We start from the raw sequence: 25,310 nt of genomic DNA, 5'->3' as shown, positions 1-25,310 counted from the left end.
ATAGTTAGGACTTTGTGTTAACATTCCTCCTATAAGAAGCCAACAACCAGCATTTATTGAGCACTAAACTAAGCATCTGCCAGACTCTGTTCTTAGTGCTTTAAATGCTTGGGTATTAGCACCAATTTTATCAGTGAGGAAGCCAAGGCACAGAGAGGTTAGACGAGGTGCCTAAGCTTGTGTAAGTGGCAAAAGGCGGAGAAGAGCAGCAAACATACCGGTCTGGCCCCAGACCACAACACCGGCAACCTCATCAGAATCACTCCTTAAATGCTTCAGCGCTTGTCTGAAAGTTCCCATAGCTGAACAGGATTTTATTGACCAGAATTAGAGCTTTAGAGACTAATAGTCTTAATAGTAAATTGTTATGAATTATTGATAATGATAATACTGAAACTAATATAGAACCTCAGAAATATTCTATGCTATAAAAGCTGGTTTTGGAAATTGCATTTTCTCAAAAGACTTAAAGAATAGCAAAGTAGTATCAACTCTTATTATGTGCTGGTGATCCAAATTTTAGATTCAGTACTTTGAGGTGTCACGTACAAAACGGAAGCCAACACGTGAAAATACTCCCCTATTGGGTCACTCAGGAAAATTGTGAAGCATGTAACATCTCCCCAGTAACAGGAAGGGTGCATTTCCTGATAAAATCTTAAAGCAAATTGTCGTTGAAGCTGGGCCATATTTAGAAAGCCTGTTAATTTTATATCAAAACAATGACTTCATCTGCCTGAAGGTGGCCCAGAATATTAGCCCTCTGATGTGTGTTGTAGACGGCTCTGGTAGTGAGTCCTGGTAAAGATGAAGGCACATTCTGACAGCCTACTGCTCACATACAGCCAGCTCATGCCTCTTTTCTAGTTTATCTTCCTCAGTTGTTTATGTAACAGTACCAGCCCAGAGTCCCCTGAAGGCATAACTACACTGAATGATCAAAAATACCACACTTGTGTCTATTGAAGGTTTATATAGTCTTGACACAGTTTCTCTTTCTCTAAAAAACTGAGTTTTCCAAATTAAGTTTTATATGAGTAAAATGTTTTTAGGGAGTATCTTGTTGAAAGTTTGTGATTTTCTTAGTCCATAAGGTTATATAGCTGGGAAAGGTAAGGAATCAATTCTCTGTGTATCATCTGTAATTTTATTTTATTACATCCACTTAACCAATATTTATATGATGCTTACTATGTGCCAGGCAGGCACTATTCTAACCTCTTTTAAAAAGTATTAACTTGGCCGGGCATGGTGGCTTATCCTAGCACTATTGAGAGACTGAGGTGAGAGGACTGCTGGAGCCCAGGAATTTGAGACCAGGCTAGGTAACATAGTGAGACCTCATCTCTGCAAAAAACAAGAAAATTTGCCAGGCATGGTGTCCTGTGCCTGAAGTCCTAGCTACTTGGGAGGCTGAGTGGGAGAACCTCCAGCACTTAACTGCAGTGAACTATGATCCTGCTATTGCATTCCAGCCTGGGTGACAGAGAGAGATCTTAACTCAAAACATATACACACACACACACACACACACACACACTAAGTCACCCCTTGTTTCACCGCATGAAGTTGGTACTACTAATATCCCTATTTTTATAGATGGGCAAACTGAGGCACAGAGTGATGAATAACATGCCCAGCTGACATGGTGGAGCTGGTATTTTAACATGGATGTCTACGCAGGAATTAGTATTCTTACTACTCTACTCCCATTCTCATTATTTTGAATATTTATAAGATTCTATATTCTTCATCAACCATTTTCTACTCACTAGTATGTAGCAAGGGGTCTATTGAAGGTTTGTTTCTTTAAGAAACTAGAGTGAGAGAGACTTGACCTTACTAAGGATTGACAGGAAGGATTCAGTAATAAGAGGGGAAGTCACTGATGGAACAAGGTCCCTTAGGAGGCGTCAGGAAACAGACATGAGTTTGCAGGTGGGGAGATTAGCCTTGGGCCAGAAAAAGGAAAAAAGGGAAGGGTGGGGACATGCTTACACGGAAGTACAGGATTGGGAATATGAGCTTTTGTTATCTTGGATAAAGAAACCAAACTACTTAGCATTATATGCTACCATGACTCCTTTAGCTTGAATTTAAAATGTTTTGTTGCACTATAGTGATAAAAATAGTCATAGTGCTTATGCTTTCCATAGGTTGTACAGCTATGGATGTGTATATCAATTCTTTCCTGTGTTGATATATGTCAATTAATCTACAACAGACTGTAAATTACATGGATCAGTGAAAAAGCCACGGCTGAGTGGTTGACTACCTCCCTTCTAACTTTGATTACTTTGCTTACTGATACTCTAAGGCTTCATTAATTAAAGTTGTATATTCATCTTGGGACTCATCTATGACTGTATTTCATTCTCATCAGAGAATATATTTGATAGGACTTGAGTGCCACCAGTTGGTACTCAGCCTGTATGGGGGTGCTCACGCATGCAAGCTGCTGGCGTGGGCCTTTAGTTGAGAAAATTGCAGCAAGGTAGTGCTTCTGGAAAAAGTCTTATCCTGATGGTTAAATACAAATACAAATTACTATTCTACCAATACACACAGATGAGTTTTTCTTGCTGCTGGTAACTTATTCACATACTTTTTAAAAGTTAGTATTTTCCCTACCATCACACAGCTAAATTCACCATTTTCCTTGAAAAGCTCCATTTCTTTATGTTGCCTACAATAACCTTCTACTTAGTATAGCATTCCATTCTATTATTTTTTTAAAAGATGGCTGGGCGCAGTGGCTCAACACCTGTAATCCCAGCACTTTGGGAGGTGGAGGCTAGAGGATTGCCTGAGCCCAGGGTTTCAAGTCCAGCCTGGACAACTTGGCAAAACCTCTTTTCTACAATAAATCAAAAAATTGACTGAACGCGATATCATGGGTATCATGCACCTGTAGTTCCAGCTACTTGGAAGGCTGAGGCAGAAAGATTGCCTTAGCCCAGCAGGTCAAGGATGTGAAGTATGCCACTGCACTCCAGCCTGGGTGACAGAGTGACACTCCAACTAAAAAAAAAAACAAAAAAAAAACAAAGTAGTGAGCACAACCGGTGAGGCACAGATTGTTTTTTTGTAAGAATTCATACTGAATTCTGAAACATATCTGGATATTTCTCCATCCTCAAGACACATACCTTGCTGTAGCTTATGCAACACATAGAATCTAAGTGGCCAGACTCTAGAGTCAGATGACCTGAGTTCAAGTCCTGGCATTGTCATTCAGCAGCTACATCAGCCTTGGCAAGTTAATCCATGTATCTTGGAACTTTTAACTTGTCTGCTGAGTGGGGATTATAACACATACTTTCCCTATAGGATTGAGGAATTTTGTAGTGTAATGCTCACTGGAAATTGGTCAGTAAATCTTAGTTATAGGGATGATGATTTTAAAAAACCAAAATAGTCGGTTTGGTAGAGGTAGGGAAAAAAAAAGAAAGAAATACATTTAAAAAAAAACAAAGCAGGAAATATAACATTTCTAGAAATAATATGTGGTGGTTGCTTTTGAATTTTTAAATAAATCATATGTTGTAAGGAGTTTTTTTTTTTTAACATGTATGATATTATAGCTATATAGAGAGGCCTACTGGTAAACAGGTTAAATGAAATCAGAGGTATGATTTGCTTTAAAAAAAAAAACTTCAGCAACAGAAAACAGAGAGAGAGAGAGAGAGGGCTGGGTGTAGTGGCTCACTCCTATAATTCCAGCTCTTTGAGAGGTCTAGATGGAAGGATCATTTAAGGCCAAGAGTTTGAGACCAGCCTGGGCAACATAGCAAGACTCTGACTCTATAAAAAATAAAATTTCAAAAAAAAAAAAAGGAGAGAGAAATCAAAAAGGAATAGGGAGAGAAAGTGCTACAAAATTTAATAATTGTGGGTTCCCTTTGACAGGTATATGAGCTTTTGGTTTAACTTCTAGCATGTAGTATATACTGTTAATGAATGACCCGCTTAAAACTGACTTTAAAATTGACTAATGTTTTCTGCATATAGGCCATTAGAACAGATAGTGTTTTTCAGTCTCTTGAAAAACACCAATGTGGTTTAGTCACTAGCCCCATAGATGGTCTGAATTCTCTTCTGCCTGGAAAAAAGTACTTGGCTCTATGTGAACTGACAGTTATATTTTTGATACTGTATTTGACTAAACTTGAGAAGAATGTTTTCCTAATGGTCTAGGACATTCAGTATTATATAACACATATGTTATAATAATATTCCCTTTGAAGTAGAAGACTTGACTCAGATATAAGGCAAAGTAGGCAGCTTTTAGAAGATTAATAAAAATTCTGTGAGAGAAAATACCTTATATGCTTAAGCAAAATCCTATATCTAGATGAGGACCACCTTCTTATAAACTCTAAGTATAGGTTGTTCCTTCCCAAAGCTGAAATTCCAATGAGAAGAATGCATATTACCTGGACCCATTCACTTGGTCTCTCACTTGCTACAAAAGCTCATGGGCAAAAGTATTGTTTGCCAACAGCCTGGGGTTCTGCTGGAGATCCAACGGTGAATCCTCCAGCAAGGAACAGATGGGATCCGGGACACAAGGAAAGGAATCTACTTTGAAAAAAACAAAGGATGCTTTTTTATTTTTTTGAGTCAGAGTCTCACCGTTATCCAGACGGGAGTACAGTGGCACGCTCCCAGTCACCACAGCCTCAACCTGCTGGGCTCTGGTGTTTCTTCCGCCTCAGCCTACCAAGTAGCCAGAACTACAGGCACGTTCCACCATGCCTCGCTAATTTTTTATTTATTTATTTATCATAAAGACAACGTCTCTCCAAGTTGCCCAGGCCGGCCTCAAATTCCTGGACTCAGGCAGTCCTCTTGCCTCGGCTTCCCAAAGTGCTGGGATTACAGGCTTGAGCCACCACACCCGACCAGGATGCTTTATTATTGATATGGGGAGGTGATGGCAATAAAATAGGCGGAAATGCTTAGATAGAATCAGGAGACTTTGAGTTTGTGGCCTTGATCTTTTATGATTAAAGTAGAAGACAAGATCAGCTGCCACTGAAAAGCAAAAGGGCGTTTGGAACTAAAAGTGAGTTGTGGGAAGAAGGCCAGCAGACTTATAGCAAGAGCATAATAAGGGTCTTACTGCTAGGTATGTATCCACAGGAAATGAAGTCATTATGTTGAAGACATCTTGACACTTTCATGTGGACTGTAGCATTCGTCACAGTAGCCAAGATATGGAACCAACCCTTAAGCTCATTAACAGATTAAGAGACAGTAATAACAGATAATAGATATCCACTAACAGATGAATACAGAACACAGCCCCCAGAACACGGTGGCATCCTAAAGACAGAATACTGAGAGGAGGCTGCAAACGTGATGAATTCTTAGCTGGACAATAGAATCGGAGGTTTGGTTGTACAAAAAAAGAAAGAAAAGAAAAGAAAATGTAGTATTTATACACCATGGAATACTATTCAGCTGTAAAAAAGAAGGAAATATTGTCACTTGAGACAATGGGGATGAAGCTGCAGGACACTATGTTAGGTGAAATAAGCCAGACACACACAGATTAATATGAGGGGGACCCAAAAAAAGGAATTATTTTTTGGAGTGCAGGCCCCTTGTAGTACAGGCTTCCCCTACTAGGTTCTAGGAACCCATCAGCATCAGTGTTCCAGCTAGTGTTGTGAGAGACTGCGTTCAGTGAATTGTTTTTCTTTGGAGATGCTTTCAACATGTTTGCCCATATTATGATGGGTGACTTACATAAACAACATGTGGCAGTGAAATTTTGTTTTCTTTTGGGGAAAAATGTGGCAGAAACGGTTGTTAAGCTACAGACAGCTTACAGAGACACTGCTCTGAGTCAAAGACAAGTTCATGAATGGTTTCCCCATTTTAAATAAGGTGAAATCAATCTCGATTGGTGATCAATCTCATTCCGGGCATCCTTTGACCAGCTGAGCTGAAGAACATGGGCTAAGAATTCATCAGGCCATCTAGGAAGACTGCCATTGACTACTGATGAACTTGTGGAGTTGACTGTGGTGTCATGGAGTTCCTGTCAAGGAATTTTATCTGAAAATTTGGGCATGAAACAAGTTTCAGCAAAACTATTTCCTCGCTTGCTCACACCTGAGCCAAGAGACGACGATCGCTTGGTTGCGTGCAGGACTTTGAAGGAGCAGCTGGAGGATGACCCTGATTTTTTTTTTTCCAAGGTCATAACCAGGGATGAATCTTGGTGCTACAGTAATGACCCCAAAACAAAACAGCACTCTAGTCAATGGAAAACTGCCACTTGCCTACCGCCCAAAATAGCACATGTGAAGTCAAGTGTGAAAGCAATGATCATTTGCCTCTTTGATGTGTGAAGAATTGTGTGCTCAGGATTTGTTCCTCTGGATCAAATGATCAACCAAAGTTTTTTTCTGGAAGTTTTGAGAAGGTTGTGTCACGATTTGCAGAAGAAATATCCCAAGTTGTGGCAAACAGGTGACTGGTTCTTCCACCATGACAATGCACCTGCCCACATGGTGCTGAGTGTTCAGCAGTTTTTGACCATATCACATGACCTCGTGCCCACTCTCCATATTCACCCAGTGACTATGCCCTGAGTGACTTTTTTGTTTGTGCCCCTGATGAAAACATTTCCTCAAAGGGAAATGCTTTGCTGATGTGGAAAATGTGAAATAAAAAATGGTAGGAGCACTAAAAGGCATCAAAGTTGACGAGTTCAAAAACTGCTTTGAACAGTAGGAAAAGTGTCTTGATAGGTGGATTTGCATCAAATGGAGAGTTCTTTGAGGATGACTGAAGTTTAAACATGTAAGAATAAATAAACAAATTTTTATAAATAAATTCCGGTTTTCTTTTGTACAGTGTGGTAACTAGTTAATAGCAATGTATTATATACCTGAAAATTGTTGGCCAGGCATGGTGGCTCACACCTATAATCCCAGCACTTTGGGAAGCTGAGATAAGAGGACTGCCCTGAGCCAAGGCTGTGGTGGCCAGGAGAATGCCACTGCCCTCCAACCTGGGTGACAGAATGAGATTCCAACTCAAAAAAAAAGAAAAAAGAAAATTGCTAAGAAAGTAAATTTTAAGTGTTTGCACCACACAAAAAAAAGCATGTGAGGTAAAGCATATGTTAATAACCTTGACCTGGCCAATCCACAATGTATACATATTTCAAAACATGTTGTACACAGTAATTATACATAATTTTTATTTGTCAGTTCTAAATAAATAAATATTTAAAAAATCAATACTTGGGTGTAAAAAAACAAGAGTATGATGGGAATGAGTTAGTGATAATAGAAGTGCTAAGTGCAAGGAGGGAAATGCCAATGAGAGACATCTGAAATTGCTGTTGAGTCCTGGCTCCTATGTGAGCTTTTGCCAGTGGTGTTCAGGAAATAGCAATCAGAAGCAGGTGATAGGTTGGAGACCAAAACATCACAGGTTGGAAAAGAGTGAGAATATTGGAAAGCCAGTGTCATGATGAGGAAATCCAAGAAATGACAACCATAGCTTCCAGTGGAACTCTTCAGAGGCTGATGGGATCTACTAGCCTTTTCATTTTAAAAAGGAAATAAAGAACTGTGCTTCTTTTGAGCTGGGAAAATTTTTCAAGCACTTACCGAAGGGAGCTGTCAGGAAGAATAGTTATTTGGCCCAGACTAGCAAGAAATGCTAATATTTTTGTGTATGTATGGTAGTACATACACAGTTAAGAGAGCAGACATGGTTTTTTAATTCTCTGTGCACTGAGCTAGCATTTCTCATTTCATACATCATTTGCGACTTACTGTGGCATGCTCACACAAGTGAGGCATCTGTATTTTATGAAAGTTAGGAGCAGTCATTATTTTGAACATTGAAGATAGTGAGCATAGGTCTTGTTTTATAGTTTCTTATTATAAAACTAACTCAAAATTACAACTTCTCCAAAGCAAAGCAACAATGTAGAGAAAACATCTGGCTGGCCAGACTTGCAGGGAGCACCACTCTGAGAACAAAAAGAGAAGGCACTCAGAGACCCTTCTTGGATGGTGGCAATATTAGTTATTCCTTACGGCCCAGAGCATTTCCTGCTGTGTCTAGACATGCTGGCACAGATTTCACTGTGGGTGTCTGCCCGCCAGTGACCCCAGCGACCTTCCCTCAGGCCTGCTATTGAAAGGCACTCCTGCTCTCCACCCTCTCTCCTCCTCATTTGATTGCTCCAGCAGGTGCATGAAAATTGGGATTGTTGTCACTTCAGAGTTAATCAGATTTGGAGTGTGTTCCCCATTTGGCCACACGCGAATATCACATTCTTAAAAAATCCAAATAATTGCTTTAGCGATGTAGTGTCGTCCTTAATGGGAGAGACTTTAAATAAGAAATCAACCAGGAGGGGAGAACTAAATTAAAACAAAACAGGCAAATAAATGCTTTATTCATACTGAGAAAACCCAGGGTAGAACTGATCCACTTTTTTTCTCTGTAGCATTTTAAGAACTGTACAATTCTAATTACTTTTGAAGTTGTATATTACTGCATTATTATAATAGTGGCTGGAAATTCAAATTTGCAGGAAACCAAAAACTCAAAGAGTCAGTGGGTTCAGAACTGGATTTCTCTTTCTCTTTTGCTCTAAGCACGTCTTCAGGCTACTTGTCTCTTTTTACTTGAATAGTGCAGGATTTTAGAAGGTGACCAGAAGGCCTTTTACCCTTATTTCTGTTTCAAAAGGAGACCAGATTGGTGTTCTTTTCACTAGGATTCTGATCATCTGTTTTTCTTCCTCTGCCCTGTGTCTGCTGCCTGTAGGGAATTCAGAATAATTTAATTTTCCTAAGTTCCCTGCAGGATAAGCTGTGGTCACACACAGCCACCCACCTCGCAAGGACTTCTTTGGTATTCAACACCATTTGTGTTGCAAGATGACTCAACATTGACAAAGGAATTATTAATGATATAGCCTTTGTTAGTTCCTTTTTCAAAGCTAAGACTTTGCCCTCTCATCATCATTGTGTTCCCAGCCCTTTGCAGAGAGCCTGACAGGGGGTGGGAGAGGTGGTGGGGGGAATCGATGCAGTTGAAGGAAGCTTACAAGTCTTAGATTGTTGTTGAGGCAAAGCTTTAAGAGATCATGCCATGATCGTCTTAATCTTTGCTCCCATCCTTCCACTCAAGTGGGGATGTGCTTATTAATAAGAGAGCATACTCAAAGTGTTGAGTGCATCAAAAATGTTTGTAGAGTTTTTTCAGGTTGTGCTGTGTTAATCAGAACTGTGCTCTCAGATCTGACTCTAGGGAAGCATCATTTGCAAATGTTGTCATCCTACAAAGTACATGAGAATTGTCAAATAAATGAATAGCATGTCCCCAAGGTATTTCCATTTTGGACTACAAGTTAATCAAAGACTGCATCTCTTTCTTATTTCAGTTGAGCATCATAAATTACATACTATTCCTGTAGAATCGCTGGTGTTCAATCATTCATTCATTAAACAAACAATTGTTGCTGTCCTTCTCAGGGCTAAACATTTATCTGGATATTGGGTACATATTATTGAATAAAACAGGAAAAAGTGTTTTTGACCTCATGGAACTCTTCGTCTACTGATGTTCAAAATACTGTTTAGTGTTAAGTCAAGAAACACTTTTAAGGTCAAGTTTTTGTATTATCCCTTTGTATGGTTTCTAATATGTACTTTTTATATCACAAAGGTATTACCAGTATCTAAAGCAATGGTTCCTAACCTTATCAGTGCCTAAGGTTATTTTCCATTTTTAATTTTATTTAAAATAGATTTTTTTTTTTTTAAGAGACAAGATCTCACTCTGTTGCCCAGGCTGGTCTCAAACTCCTAGGCTCAAGCAATCTTCTTGCCTTCCCCCTCCAGAGTGCTGGGATTACAGGCATTAGCTACCATGCTTGACAAAGGTTCTTTTTTAAACTTACATAAGCAATAGATTTCCACCAAAAATAACGTACCTATTATTATACCCATTAACATTTGCCTATCAGTTCAGAGGCTGTGTAGCTTCCTGGTTAAAAAAGCACCTGGCCTTAAAAAAATATAGTTGATAAAAAGAAAGAAAGATAAAAGTATAGTTGAATATGTCATCTATTAATAAATAGTATTTAATGATTTAGGTCATCTTCACTTTTTATTTTATTCTATTTTATTTTATTTTTTGAGTTGGAGTCTCACTCTGTCATCCATGCTTGAGGGCAGTGGCACGCTCCCAGCCACTGCAGCCTCAACCTGCTGGGCTATGGCAATCCTTCTGCCTCAGCCTTCCAAGTAGCCAGAACTACAGGTGTACGCTACCACGCCTGGCTAATTTTTGATTTTTATTGTAGAGACGAGGTATTGCCAAGTTGTCCAGGTGGGCCTTGAACCCATGAGCTCAGGCAAATCCTCTCGCCTCAGCCTCCCAAAGTGCTGGGATTATAGGCTGAGCCATCAAGCCTGGCCAATCTTCACTTTTTAAAAAATTGTAATGAATATAAAGAATCTATCAGTAAACTGTTGTATCTATTAGTCAGTAAACTGTTGAAAGGGAAAGTTGATTTTGACTTAATTTTATGAAAAAAGAGCATCCTTTTGAGACAGATGCTTGAAAGATTTATACTTATTGTTTTATAGGGCTTGAATTACATGGATTTTTATTACTTATTCTGTTTTCCTTTGAGGCTCTTTTACATGCTTCAAAAAATTGCATGCTTCAAGTCAGAGTTTTTATAAAGAACTCATGTTCACTTTACCTTCACATTCCTTTTTACAGATGCTTTCCTAACAAAGAGGCATTGTTCGAAAGGTCAGAATAATTACCACATATAAGTTCAGAGTGATTCTTTTCTTATGAAATGTCTAAGATATAGTATTTGCAATGATCAAATTATGTTTATTCCCACAATAATAAGCATAAGACATCCTGCTTAGATGCAGGGTTTTTTTTGTTTTGAGTTGGAGTCTCACTCTGTTGCCCAGGCTGGAGAGCAGTGGCACGCTCACGGCCACCGCAGTCTCAACATGCTGGGCTCAGGCGATTCTTCCTTCCGCCTCAGCCTTCCAAGTAGCTAGAACTACAGGCAAGCGCTACCACACCCGGCTTATATTTTTGATTTCTGTTTTGTTTTTTTTTTTTTTTGAGTTGGAGTCTCACTTCGTCACCCAGACTGGAGGGCAGTGGCCGCTCTGGGCCACCGCAACCTCGACCCACTGGGCTCCGGCGATCCTTCCGCCTCAGCCTTCCGAGTAACTGGAACTACAGGCGCGCGCTACCACGCCCGGCTAATTTTTTTGATTTATTGTAGAGATGAGGTCTCGCGAAGTTGCCCTGGCGGGTCTCAAATCCTCAAGCTCAGGCAATCCACTCATCTCGGCCTCCCAAAGCGCTGGGATTACAGGCTGAGCCACCGAGCCTGGCCTATTTTTGATTTCTTATAGAGACGTGGTCTCACCAAGTTGCCCAGGCTGGTCTTGAACCCCTGAGCTCAGGCAATTCTCTCTCCTCAGCCTCCCAAAGTGCTGGGATTGCAGGCCTAGCCTGGCCTTCTTTTTTTAAACATTAGATTCGCAGGGGTACACATGCATGCTTATTACCTGGATGTATTGTGTAGTGATGGCAATTGGGTTTCAGGTGGCCCATTCCCCAAATAATGAACATTGTACCCCATAGGTAATTTCTGAACCTTGACCCTCTTCCCCACCTTCCCCTTTATTGATGTCCCTGGTATCTATTATTCCCATCTTTGTGACTGTTTAACTCCCACATATGAGAACATGTGGTGTTTGGTTTTCTGTTTTTGAGACAGTTGACTTGGGATGATGATCTCCAGCTGCATCCATGTTGCTACAAAGAACATGATTTCATTCTTTTTTATGACTGTGTAGTATTCCAGGTTTTATATATACTGCATTTTCCAGGTCAACTGTTGATGGACACATAGGCTGGTTCCATGATTTTGCTATTTTAACAGTGCTCCAGTGAGCAGGTCTTCTTACTTCATGGCCTCTGTTTCTGTTGACCAGATCTCTCTGGTCTACTTCTGGTTACTTCTCTAAGAAACTTGTCTTTTAGTGAAGTTCTTAATGAGTTCTCTGAAGAGAAACTCCAGTAAGGATTTTTCTAAGCTGTTTAGTTATACAGTATACTTCTTTTAAAAGGTTTTACTTGAAGTGAACTTTGTGATTTCTAAGGTCTCGAGTCTTTTGAACTTAGAGTCATTACTGTCTTTCTTAAATCGACAATCAAAATTCTTTCTTTAATTCACTAGTCAGTTACTTAGTCTGGTAATAAATAGTCCAGGCTATGAGAAACAGCTGGTGATCTGAACACCATTTATTTATAATTTCTAAGAGTGTTGTATTCCTTTCTCTTTGAGTTTTATTTTCCTAAAAAGAGTTTTGTTCCAGATAGCTTTAATCTCTACAAATAAAAGTAGCATGCGTGGCTTTAAGTCATCCTGAGCAGTATCAACTTGTTATTCAAAATTGGTAGTGAAATTGGTTATACTTTAAATTTTTTAGTTTAAAAATTATTCAACTAAAGCCAAATTCTTTATTATCCTAAGAAAGCCATCATATTATTTGGTTGCTTCGTCCTTCAACAGTCAGATATTTGTAAAGTAAATCTGGGTTTGGACATTAATATTCAAAAAAGGAAACTTAGTGTCTATCTCTTCTTTAGGTAAACTACTATGGAAACAATGCTATCAAGGATCTTCCTCTTTCCATTTCCCTTGAATCAAAAGAACTCATGACCCTAATGTTGCTTTGGTTTTAAAATTAGAAAGCACATAGTTGTCTTATCTAGGAAGATTTGCTTAAGGAATTGCTTTCATTTATCGCCAAGGAAAATGTCTGTTATTTGTGTCAGTCATATGGTTGGGAGAGAAAGGAGAAAAGTCTTTGACCCCAAGACAGCAGGTGTGTGTTGCCTGTTTTCTGATATGTATATGACTGTCATAAAAGACAGCAATTCTGACTAGTTAGGACCTGAGCTTTAGATCAAAACAGTGGTCCTTTGACATGACTGAGCTTTTAAACATACAGGAAGCTTTTAGGTCCATCCTGACCTGTAAATTAGGATCTCCAGGGTGGAGCCTGGGCTCTATACAGCTCCCCAGGAAAATGCTGTAAACAGCCTGGCTAGGGGCTGCTAGATGGGAAAGCCAATGCGTTTCTTCTGCTTATCACTGATCACTCCATTTATGTATCCATCTCTTCATCCTTTATCTCCGCCAGAGTACCAGTGGCCACCAGGGCTGTCAGTATACCTTACACCTCCTTCCCAAAGACTTGTGCCTAGACTGAGGTAACACCAGCTTCCTAGGCTCCTTACTACAGTGATTTGCAGTGCTGCCTGAGCTTTCCCATTTTGAGTTGTTCTTTGCTACTCACTGCAGGAGTGAACACAGTAACAGCTCTCTTCACAGTGCTGAGGAGGGAAAATAATTTTTTCATCAACCTTTGTAAGTTCTTAGTTGGAATGGACCTCTGTAACAAAAGGCAAACTCAGGAGAAAAACTAGCAGAAAGGTATTAACCTGTATAGTTCATCTATACATGGGATATACCAAGAAAATAAGTAATTCTTAAAAAGGTAGCTTTGAATTATGAGGGGGACCCCCCCCAAAAAAATACCCTAGAATTATGTTTTGGAAGGTGCGCCCCTTGTAGTTCACTTGGAATTTGTTCCTCCAGATCAAACGGTCAACCAAAGTTTTTAATCTGGAAGTTTTAAGAAGGTTTCATCACGAAGGTTAATCTGGAAGGTTTTAAGATTACAGAAGAAACATCCTGAGTTGTGGCAAACATGTGACTACTTTTTCCACTATGACAATGCACCTGCCCACACCATGCTGAGCATTCAGCAGTTTTTTACCCAAAACGGCATATCCCACTCTCCACATTCACCCTATCTCACCCTAAATGACTTTGTTTCCCTGGATGAAAAAAGTAATCACAGGGAAACGTTTTGCCAATGTGGAAGAGTTGAAACAAAAAACAATAGAAGCACTAAAAGTCGTCAAAATTACCAAGTTCAAAAACTGTTCTGAGCAGTGGAAGAAGCTCAAGATACTACCCAGTCATATATTTTTGGATAAAGTACGTTGTGCAACTTTTCACATGCATTGAATCAGTAGACATTTTTGCTTTTTATGTGAGGTGAGCTATCAAGTGATAAATGTGAATTCATACAGAAAGATATAAAAATCTCTATGTGAAACATAAAATATAGGTCACATGCAGTGGCTCAGACCACAATAATCTCAGCACTTTGAGAAGCCATGGCAGGAGGTTCACTTGAGGCCAGATGTTCAAGACCAGTCTAGACAACTTAGTGAAACCTTATCTCCACCAAAACAAAAAATTCTGGGCATGATGGTGTATGTCTGTAGTCCCAGCTACTTGGGAGGCCAAGGTGGGAGGATCACTTGAGCCCAGGAGTTCGAGGCTGCATTGAGCTATAATTGTACCACTGTGTTCTTGCTTGGGTGACATAGTGAGACCTCATCTCTAAAAAATTTAAATATAAAAATAAAGTGTAACAAATCTTTGAAATATAAAAATATGTTTTATATAAAATATCAGCATTTTTGACATTGGCCTCCAACAGAAGGGTGACCACTATTGAGTAGTCTAGGAGGAGAGGTGGAGGACAGAAGCATCCTGCTAAGAAACAGAAGAAAGGCCTTTAGAATCTTCAAGTAGCAACTGTGCCTCCCTGATTATTTACATCACCAGGAAGAACATTTCTACCAAAGTAGGCTGTTGAAGCATACTCTTCATTATTGGAGGTCTTTTTGAGTGCATCACAATGTCAGTAGTTCATCTGAGCAGGTGATCACAGGCATATAAACTCCCTAAACACAGATATACTGTTCCTTTTTTTTTTTATTTGGCTCTGTACAGTTTTTGTTTGTTTGCTTGTTTTGTTTTATTTTGTTTTTTAGAGACACGGGCTTACTATGTTGCGCATACTGGACTTGAACTTCTTGGCTCAAGCAATCCTCCTGCTTGGCTCAAGCAATCCTCCTGCTGGAACTACAGGTGCATACCACTGCACCTGGCCATTCTTAAATTATTACTTTTTAATTTTATTGAGAATATTTACACAAAAATTCCTGGCTCATGTGGCATAGTTAGTCTCGCTCTTCTTTGCTGAAATGCTCTGTTCTTTCAAAGACAGTGTAACTTCATGGTTAAGAGCTGAGACTTCCTAGTCGGATTCTGGATTTCAATATCCGTGCTCCGTCTTTGACTGACCATGCAACTCGGGCCAACTTACATAGGCTTCAAGCCCCAGCTTTCTCATGTGTCAAATGGGAATGACTTTGGCTTCTACCTCATAGGGTGGTTGTAAGAATTAAATGAGAAGCTCTATGTAAAGCATAACTCACAGGTCTGGCACAGAATAAATATTTGCCTTTTTCTCCAAGGACCACGCAAGAGATGATTATTTACGTTCTTATGTCATTATCTTGATTTCTTCAAATCCTTGTTGGAAGAAGGCAGGTTATAAATAATAAATAATTGTGATTTATTATTCTTTGTTTTCAAAGAAAGAATTAGTCATTGTTGATTTATAGTACCATAATTTATAATTACTCACACACAGAATTCAGGTGGACACTAAATTTCTCCTGCAAGAAAATTTCCACTGGTGGAACGTGGCAGTATAATGCGAAAGTCAAGTGGTGATTTTTCTTTGCTAGTAATAATATCAACTCTCAGTTCTCAGTGTTTTTAGAAGTGTTCTATTTGCTTATTCATTCTTTGAGATGAAGAAGGCAGTATTCTCATTTGAAAACATGTCATTGTAGATTTTGTCATTGCTGTATGCTGAATATAATAAAGATATAATATGTGCATGGGGGCTGGGCTCGGTGGCTCAGCCTGTAATCCCAGCATTTTGGGAGGCCGAGGTGAGTGGATCGCCTAAGCCCTCGGGTTCGAGACCCACCTGGGCAACTTGGTGAGACCTCATCTCTACATAAATCAAAAATGAGCCGAGCGTGGTAGCGTGCGCCTATAGTTCCAGCTACTTGGAAGGCTGAGGCGGAAGGATTGCTGAGCCCAGCAGGTCGAGGCTGCAGTGGCCGGGAGCAGCCACTGCACTCCAGTCTGGGCAATAGAGTGAGACTCCAACTCAAAAAAAAAAAAATATATGTACGTGGGAACAGCATTAAGTGGCATGATCTAGAATCTGGAGACACCATGAAGTTAATTAGGTGAATCTCAAGTCTGGTGGTGAGGATCAGAGATCAAAATGTCTCTGGAGAATTTCATGCATTTCCCTACCATAAAGGGCGTTATGAGGAAAGCTGGGAAAGAGTAAAAGCTTTCCAGTTATTTTAATATTGTTACATTTTGTCCTCAATAGTGTATTTTGTTAGCCTTATTAAGTATCAAGGAATACCAAATCATTGACTAGAAGCTGATGATATAAAGATGAATAGTCATGGGCTTATATTCTAGATGATCACAATGTAGTAGGAAGGAAATATGCAAAAGACTTATAATTAGGAAAAATGTGTAAATGACATCATAGAGGTATATATGTCTTGTCATAGGACACTCTTTAAATTTTGTCATCTTCTCATACTTACCATAGAGCTGCAGTAGGACAGACTTGTAAGAGAATGCCAAAATAATCTGTGTGTAGCCACAAAAGCTTATGTGAGATAGTTTGGAAATTTAATATGTACTCAAATGAAATATCATTGACACGTTCATTTTTTCATGATCATTTTTTTTTCTTAGCCTCAAAGGCATGCATTCTGGCATTCTCCAAACATGAGAGAGTGTGAGTTGGGGTAATCATAATCCACAGATTTTGAAACTGTTACTATAAATTTTTTTAATCCAAAACCATTCACTGATTAAATAGTTGCTGTATCACAAAGGCTGGAGAGAAATTGATTGAGTTTGTATAACAACAGCATGTCACCAAATGAATAAAAAGGATTTTTTGAAAATTGGCCAGAGAGGTTTTTCTTTTTTCTTTTAAAAGAAGTTGGTTTCTCACACACCACACACACACACACAAATTGTGCATGACTTATTTCTCCATAGTACCCAACTTCAGTCTATTTTTATCTCCCCCTTAAGGCAACTTAAGCTAAGGGATGTCATTGGCTTAGTACATATTGATATTCTTTCTGAAACAGGATATGATACAGTATAATACTCGCATAATCGGGATTCTGTCTAGACTACTGAAATTAAAATAGTGACAGAGCAAAAGGGATATTATTTCTGAAATAGAATACTTTAGGAAACATTGTTTTACCACAATATTGATGAAATATGCAGATATGGAATAGTATTATATATCAGTATTTAGGTTAATGTTTTAATATCAAAAATGTTCTAATGACTTTTGTATGTTAATTTTAATTTTATAGATAGCCATCATTTTAGACTGACTTGTCAGAAGATAATTTGCATGTTTCAATAGAGATAACAAGGAGCCTGAAACATAAGTGTATCTCAAAAACCAGAGCTTACTATCTGTGCTACAAAAGAGGGGAAAATGTTGTGTGTTTTGTGCTAAAATATAATCAGTAAATATTTTAGTAGGTGACTGATTACTAAGAAACAAACCAAATACCAGTCTTAAACCTTAGCAGTATTGAATAAATAAAACTGAGTTCTTAAATCTTGTTAGAGTTTCACATCTGTTTAGTAAAATAATTTATTTCTCAATTTTTTTTCCTGAGCATGTTTCATTGAAAAAAATTACTGAAGAACAATTTCAAACCAAGGCCCACTTGAAACCTACTAAATATTGACTCCCACTTCTTTCATTTGTTCGCCTGAGGGAGGGTATGGAGAAAGTTACCTTGAACTCTCGGGACCAGGCTTGACTGAGCTACATGTGTACCCCAAGGAGATGATGAGTTCTTCTTTATCTCAATATTCCAGAAATATTTGTTTTATATTTCTATAAAGCAAAGGAAGAATATAGCATTCAAATGATGTACTGAAGTTTTGAATTAATACATGGGGTAGAATTCCTACTCAGCCACATATCGGCTCCACGACCTTGGGCAAAACTATTTACTATTTCTCAGTTTTCCCATCTATAAATGGTCATTATAGTAGTACCTACTTCCTAAGGGCATAGTGAGGATAAAAAGAATTAATTCACGTAAAGTCCTTAACAGAGCACCTATCAAATATAAATTCTTAAAATAAGTATACTTAATAATATAATTATTTAAAGTAGAATTCCTTTATCCCAAGATGAATTTTTGCACTTTTTTTCCTTTTTTTTTTTTTTTAATTTTTAACTTTAAAGGTGTGGGGTATAATTCAGAGTATACAAATGTTCATTATATAAGTACCCTTGTTGATGAGGTGTGACCCCGCCTTCCCTGGCAGTTTTCCACTAATGCTAATCCCACCCCCACCCCTACCCCCAGCAGTTCCCACTACTACCAATCCCACACTCCCTCCCCTGGCAATTTTCCACTATTGCTAATCCCACCCCACCCCCCCATCCTCACAGCAGTTTCCCGCTACTGCCAATCTTTTTTCTTTCTTATGGTATTATGATAATTGTTCAAGGTCCGCTTATGTGTGAGAACATGTGGTACTCAGTTCTTTGTTTCTGTGATAGATCACTCAGTATTATTGACTCTAAGTACATCCAAGTTGCTAAGAAGTTCATAATCTCTTTTTTCATATCTTAAATTTGAAATAATAGTGAATTTTATTCCACTTGAAGAGACCTTGCAGTCCTTTTCTTAAATTATAGTAAATGGCAATTGGACAAGATTAATTTATCTCTCGTAACAACATTAGTTGTGTCTGTGTCCATCCCAGCCTCCAATTTGGAATAATACACATGGGAACTTTAGCTTCAGTGAGACTTCTTGAAGCGATTTTAATTCCCTTTATTCATACCTTTGAAGCCATCTGCTCTATAGAAAAAAACATAGGTGACAAGAGTGGAAATGGCCTCACCGAAATGTGTATTGATTGTCCTCTCTCATATGAGAGGTCAGAAATAGACATAATAAAATAAAAAGTTAAGTAAAGGTAGCTGAATCTGTTAAACATATCTATCTAGATTTAGATCACAAAAGAGGATAAATGTTCCAAAACAGCCGTAAATTCAAATTCATATGCTTCCTTAAATTTTAGAGATCTGCTTATGATTCTCATTTCTCCCCTTGTATGTATTTGAATGACATATCCATCATTTAAGACCAGGATCTAGTGATAAATTGCACAGAGCCTTGGTAGATTTTGAGCTCTTTTGCTAATATCCTACACTCCATTTCCCTGCTGCTTCCTTAGGCTGAAGCTGCACTGACCAAGACCAGATCATGTGATAATTTCTATGGCTTTCGGTTGGCCTGAGCCAGCCAGCCATTTGATTCTGTCATAGGCACTGAGTTATTGAAATTCAGTTAGGATTTGAAGCTCATGGTAGTTGGTGGATTAATTTTGCTTAGGTTGATAGTCATTTCATTTTTTTTAACATAAAGAGTGTCACACATCATCTTGGATCTGAAATGGTGAGTACAAGTATTTATAGCCTTGAATTAGAGGCTATCAACCACATAATTTGTATTTGCATTAAATCTGGATGGCACTGAATTTTCAGATGCAAGTTTGGCAGGGCATTTGAGATCTGTTCTTTTGTAGACCAAATAAAATTCAAGTTTCATTTCTTGGAACCTTTATTTGTGTTTTGTATTATAAGTTTATAAGACCATAAAATCTGAAGCCTTCTGATGGATGGTTAACACTCACATTAATGTCCTTAATATTCATGAAATAATATGACATAAGACATGAAAAATTCCTTTCAGGTACAAACATAGAAACATGTTAGGTCGTATTTTTCTCGTTTAGTGCATTTGTTTCTACTTTTTAGGATGATAAGGATGATACTACTGACATGGAAACTTATTCTGTTCTTTCAAAAGTTAATATTTGTTTGCATATATATTTATGTGTTCAGCTTTTGCAGTTGCTGCTTTGCCAGTTTTATCAGAAGTAAAGCAAGTGTTTGTTGTCTTTAGAGCTCTCCTAATTTATACAAACAATTTTGATGTTGTTGATCTTAGTATGAAGAGTAGTTAGAAAAGGGAAAAATCTTTAAATATGAAATAATTTTCAAATTGTTGAACATTTTTTCTCTTGTAGCGAGAGATTCTTCTTGAGGCTGAATAGAAACGGTCTTCCCAAAGCCCCAGATAAACCAGAACGGCATTGCTCTCTTTTTGTGGTAAGTGGATCTTGTTTCACTCACAAGGCAGATTCATCCACTTATGATTCATATTATTTAGGAGAAATAAATTATTGTGAGAGAATACAGTGAATGTGCTTACACTTTATATAAATAACACACAAATACCATTAGTCCTAAAATTGTGAATACCACCATTCACAGTTACTAAATTCCTTTAGTGTATTCTTGACCCTGTTATGCTATTCCCAAAGTACAATAGTGGCATGGCACCACTACTGGTACATGGTATTTAGTACGTGCTTAACAGATGTTTAAAGAATGAATGAGTGAGAGATATCTCAATAATGGTCTTTTTTTTTTCTTAAGCATCACCTGACATCAGTAGACCTAAAGTTGATTGTAGTGGTATTTTTAGAACAGGATTTGAATCATGTGCTTCTGCTACAAACATTCCATTAAGAATGTCTGCGTTCATCTCTTCCTTCTTTTATTTGTGAAAATAACATGTGATGCTCTTTCAGTAATGCTTATGAGTTCTAAAATAACTAAACTTTGTTTTTTTGATAGGATTTGGGGAGCAGCGAGCTAAGAAAGGACATCTATATCACCGTGCACATTATCCGAATTGGTAGGTACAGCACTTGTCAGTGTGGTAGGGCAAGTAACAGGGAGAAGAAATACTGAGGGGTCCCTATGTGGTGTGATTTGCTTGCTCTCTGAATTAGAGAGAAGTCAAGGCCAAATTTGAATTCAAGAATCACAGAAATTGGGAATTGTTCCCTGCTCGCCTCAATCTCACGTACAACCTCCTCACCCACTGTCAGTAGATGTGGGTCTCTTTAGATGTAGGTTGTTAAGAAGTTTTCTATGTTTCATTGTGTTCTGTTGGTCTTTGTAAACATATTCAATTCAAACATTTTGTGTTTGTCTTTTAAAGTTCTCATTTCTGTTAGCATAAAACGAACTTTCAGCCACTGAGTTTCCTACAGGGTTATGGAGGCTTTACACCAATTGGCATTTTCCAAAGTGCGGAATACTGAACAGCATTATTAAGAAGGATCTACAAGAAAAGGGTTATGAAATCCTGAATGCTGTTGGTTTCTAAAAAAAGTCGTCTAATATCATCAGCTTATTAAGGGGTCCGAGAAGTCCTATAGGGAAAAATATACATGACTTTCTAATTGTGTTGACCCTAGTATTCCCCAAGTTTGATTTGATCATGAAAACATGTATGTATTATAGCTTTTTTTTTTTTTGAGTAAGAGTCTCACACTGTCGCCCAGGTTGGAGTGCAGTGGCATGCACACAGCCACCACAGCCTCAACCTGCTGGGCTCAGGTGATCCTTCCACCTCAGCCTTCCAAGTACCTGGAACTACAGGTACACATGACCATACCCGGATAATTATTTTTTCTAATTTATTGTAGAGACGAGGTCTCACCAAGTTGCCCAGGCTGATCTTAAACCCATGGGCTCAGACAATCCTCTCGCCTCCGCCTCCCAAAGTGCTGGGATTATAGGCGTGAGCTACCACACCTAGCTTAATGTAGCATTTATTAACATCTTGCACAACACATTTTTTTAATTTTAATTTTTAATTTTAAATATGTGGGGTTCAATTCAGGGTTAGGTATACAAATGTTCATTATGCAGGTACCCTTGTTGATGAGGTGTGCCCCCCTCCCCTGGCAGTTTCCCACTTCTACTAATCTCACTCCCCCAACCCCCCGCCCTGGCAGTTTCCCACTACTGCCAAGCCCTTTCTTATAGTAGTATGATAATTATTCAAGGTCCACTTATGAGTGAGAACATGTGGTACTCAGTTCTTTGTTTCTGTGATAGATCACTCAGTATTCTAACCTCTAAGTCCTTCCAAGTTGCTGTAAAGTTCATGATCTTGTCCTTCTTTATGGCTGTGTAATATTCCATCGTGGTACATGGTATATGTACCACATTTAATCCAGTCTTCTTTCGATGGGCAACACGGTTGGCTCCATGTTTTTGCTATTGTAAATAATGCTGCAATACATATACGCACAACACTCTTTTGATGTTTTTTGATAAACTTGCTCAGTGGAGCCAGAATATGTTCCCTCATTTGTATATACAAAATACCGCTAAAAGCAGGCATTTTTAAGTAGGGGAAGTAGGTAAAATGAGAAATGGTTTAACCTACACAGTTTTTCCATTAGGGGTAACCAGTTGATATTGGAAATTTGTTGCTACCTTTTCACTAACTGTGCTACATTACTTGCATGGAACTGCTTCTGCAGGATAGTAATATATTGCCATGTGATCCTGCAAAGTGAGCTTTATTTTTAAAGACTTTTATTTTATGCTCACAATAACTACATTTTGCATTGAGAGAGCCTATAAAACATGTTTTCGTTCCAACATAGACTTTCTATATGTTTTTTCTCATAAATATTTGTTCTGAAATCCTGTTTTCATTTTATGCTATTTTCATATTTGAAGAACAGCAGAAATAAAAATAAATAAATAAACCAGATCTGGTTCTGTTTTAATTTTTCTTTATATATTTTCTTTTAAAGATGTGGAGTATAATTCAGGATTAGATATATAAGTGGACATCGTACAGGTGAAATTTGGGCCTTCCTTTGGTCCCCACTTTACCTGGTTTGAGATCTGATAGACTTATTGATGTTATGTGCCCCCATCATGCCCAGCTAATTTTTTTTTTTTTTTTTTTTTTTGATTTATTGTAGAGATGAGGTCTCACCAAGTTGCCCAGGCTGGTCTAGAACCTGTGAGCTCACGCAATCCTCTCACCTCGGTCTTCCAAAGTGCCGGGATGATAGGCATGAGCCACCACGCACAGCTGTAATTGTGTTTTTTATTAAGATATTTATGGTCATCAAGTCATCCGAATGAATATTGAATCAAAAATTACCTCTCCACCCTTGTCCCCCATTTTGGTCAAATGAATACTTCTCTTGGATTATTGCAAAAAACACGGACTGGTTCGACATTTTGAGACAGAAAAAGATTAAGAAAGGTTAAGACAGACTGCCAGCTTCTTGATGCAATGAAATGAAACAGTGGAAGATTGTCTCTCGGGGACAGATACTTCTTACTTTTTATAGCGCATTCCTCGTACCTGTCTTAGTGGGAAAAGGGCACACTGACCGCACTGTCTGCAGAATGCAGGAACCATAGCACCTCACTTCTGGGAATTTAAGTCTAGATCTTGGAAAATATGGGAAGGAAAAATGAAATTAATAATTTTACAGCTCCTACCCATCCCCGCTATTAAATTCCTTCCATCTCTATGCCTCCTTTCTGGCTTTTGACTGGTTGCTCATTATGTTTACCTTCCCTCTCTCCTTCCACATCCCTTCCTGCTTAGGAAATGTTTCTAGAAATCTGACCACAACTATGAATTCTTATTAATCCTAGGGTTGGGAATGCCAGGGCAGGCATCAAGTTGTCTGTTCAGTATAGTAATTAGACCAAAGTTGTGGTGTCCAAAGCTGTGATGCCCACAGAGCAAGGAAAAACACCTTAAACTTGCATGATTGAGGACATGAGTGGGATGGAGGTTTGGGAATTAACCTTCGGTCAGAGAGAATGACAGAAATTTCACTGGAGAGCTTTCTGAAGTGGTTGTGAGAGCCACTCTTCTCCTATCACCTTTATTCTGCCATTCCTCCTCTCTCTCTCTCAGTTGTTTCTTTCTTTCCTTCTTTCTTTCTCTCTTTCTCTTTTCCTCCCTCCTTCCCTCACTCCTTCTTTCCTTCCTTTCTTCCTTTAACGAGTCAGAGTCTCGCTCTGTTGCCTCAGCTGGAATGCAGTGGCACGGTCATGGCCACCATAGCCTCAAGCTGCTGGGCTCAGGTAATCCTTCCAAAACCTCAGCCTTTTAAATAACTGGGACTATAGGCACCTGGCTCATTTTATTTATTTATTGAGAAGCAAGGTTTGGCCATGTTGCCCAGGCTGGTATCGAGCTCCTGGGCTCAGGAAGTCTTCTCACCTTGGCCTTCCAAAGTGCTGCAATTACAGCATAAGCCATCACTCCTGGTCCAGTTTTTTCTTTTTTTGAGTTGACGTTTCACTCTATCACCCAGGCTGGAGTATTGTGGCCCTCTCATAGCCACCCCAGCGTCGACCTACTGGGCTCAGGTGATCCTTCCACCTCAGCCTTCCAAGTAGCCGGAACTACAGGCGTGTGCCACCATGCCCAGTTGATTTTTTTATTTTTATTGTAGAGATGAGGTCTCACCAAGTTGCCCAGGCTGTTCTCAAACTGCAGGCTCAGGCAATCCTCACATCTTGGCCTCTCAAAGTGCTGGGATTACAGACTTGTACCACTGTGCCTGGCCCCAGTTTTTTCTTTAGTGCACTTTTAGCTTAAAAAAATAGAAAAGAGCCGGGCTTGGTGGCTCAGCCTGTAATCCCGCGCCTTTGGGAGGCTGAGGTGTGTGAATTGCCTAAGCCCGCGGGTTCAAGACTCACCTGGGCAGCGAGACCTCATCTCTACAATAAATCAAAAAATCAGCCGGGCCTGGTAGCGCATGCCTGCAATTCCGGCTACTCGGAAGGCTGAGGCGGAAGGATCGCCGGAGCCCAGCAGGCGAGGCTGCGGTGGCCGGGAGCGGCCACTACACTCCAGTCTGGGCGACCAAGTGAGACTCCAACTCAAAAAAAAAAAAAAAAATAGAAAGATACATGGAACCATCCGTGCTGCCCATCGAAAGAGGACTGGATAAAAAGAATGTGGTACATATACACAATGGAATATTACAGAACTATAAAGAAGGACAAAATTATGAACTTTGCACAACTTGGATGGACTTAGAGTCTATAATACTGAGTGATCTATCACAGAAACAAAGAATCAAGTATCAGATGTTCTCACTCATAAATGGACCTTGAACAGCTATTGTAATACTATAAGAAAGGGTTTGGCAGTAGTGGAAAACTGTCAGGAGAGGGCGGGAACAGGATTAACAGTAGTAGGAAACTTCCAGGGGAAGATGGGCACACCTCATCAACAAGGGTACCTACATAATGAACATTTGTATACCTAACCCTGAATTGTACCCCACATATTTAAAATAAAACATTTTTAAAAGAAAGCTA

The 25,310-nt window shown here is 39.0% G+C and overlaps 1 protein-coding gene across 1 annotated transcript in view; it reads left to right on the top strand.

Moving 5' to 3' along the window:
* DOCK4 (dedicator of cytokinesis 4) overlaps positions 1 to 25,310 on the top strand; it is a 534,984-nt gene that overhangs the window by 294,609 nt on the left and 215,065 nt on the right. Inside the window, exons 9-10 of the mRNA XM_021715022.1 lie at positions 20,162 to 20,243; positions 20,775 to 20,835. Of these exons, the coding sequence (XP_021570697.1) occupies positions 20,162 to 20,243; positions 20,775 to 20,835 (143 nt within the window). The remainder of the gene's footprint in view (positions 1 to 20,161; positions 20,244 to 20,774; positions 20,836 to 25,310) is intronic.

The sequence above is a fragment of the Carlito syrichta genome, unplaced genomic scaffold (assembly GCF_000164805.1).
Source record: "Carlito syrichta isolate Samal-C Ts95f unplaced genomic scaffold, Tarsius_syrichta-2.0.1 Scaffold306577, whole genome shotgun sequence".
NCBI classification, from domain to species: Eukaryota; Metazoa; Chordata; class Mammalia; order Primates; family Tarsiidae; genus Carlito; species Carlito syrichta.
Note: the sequence above shows the minus strand (reverse complement) of the source record. Positions and strands in the feature narration are given on the sequence as shown.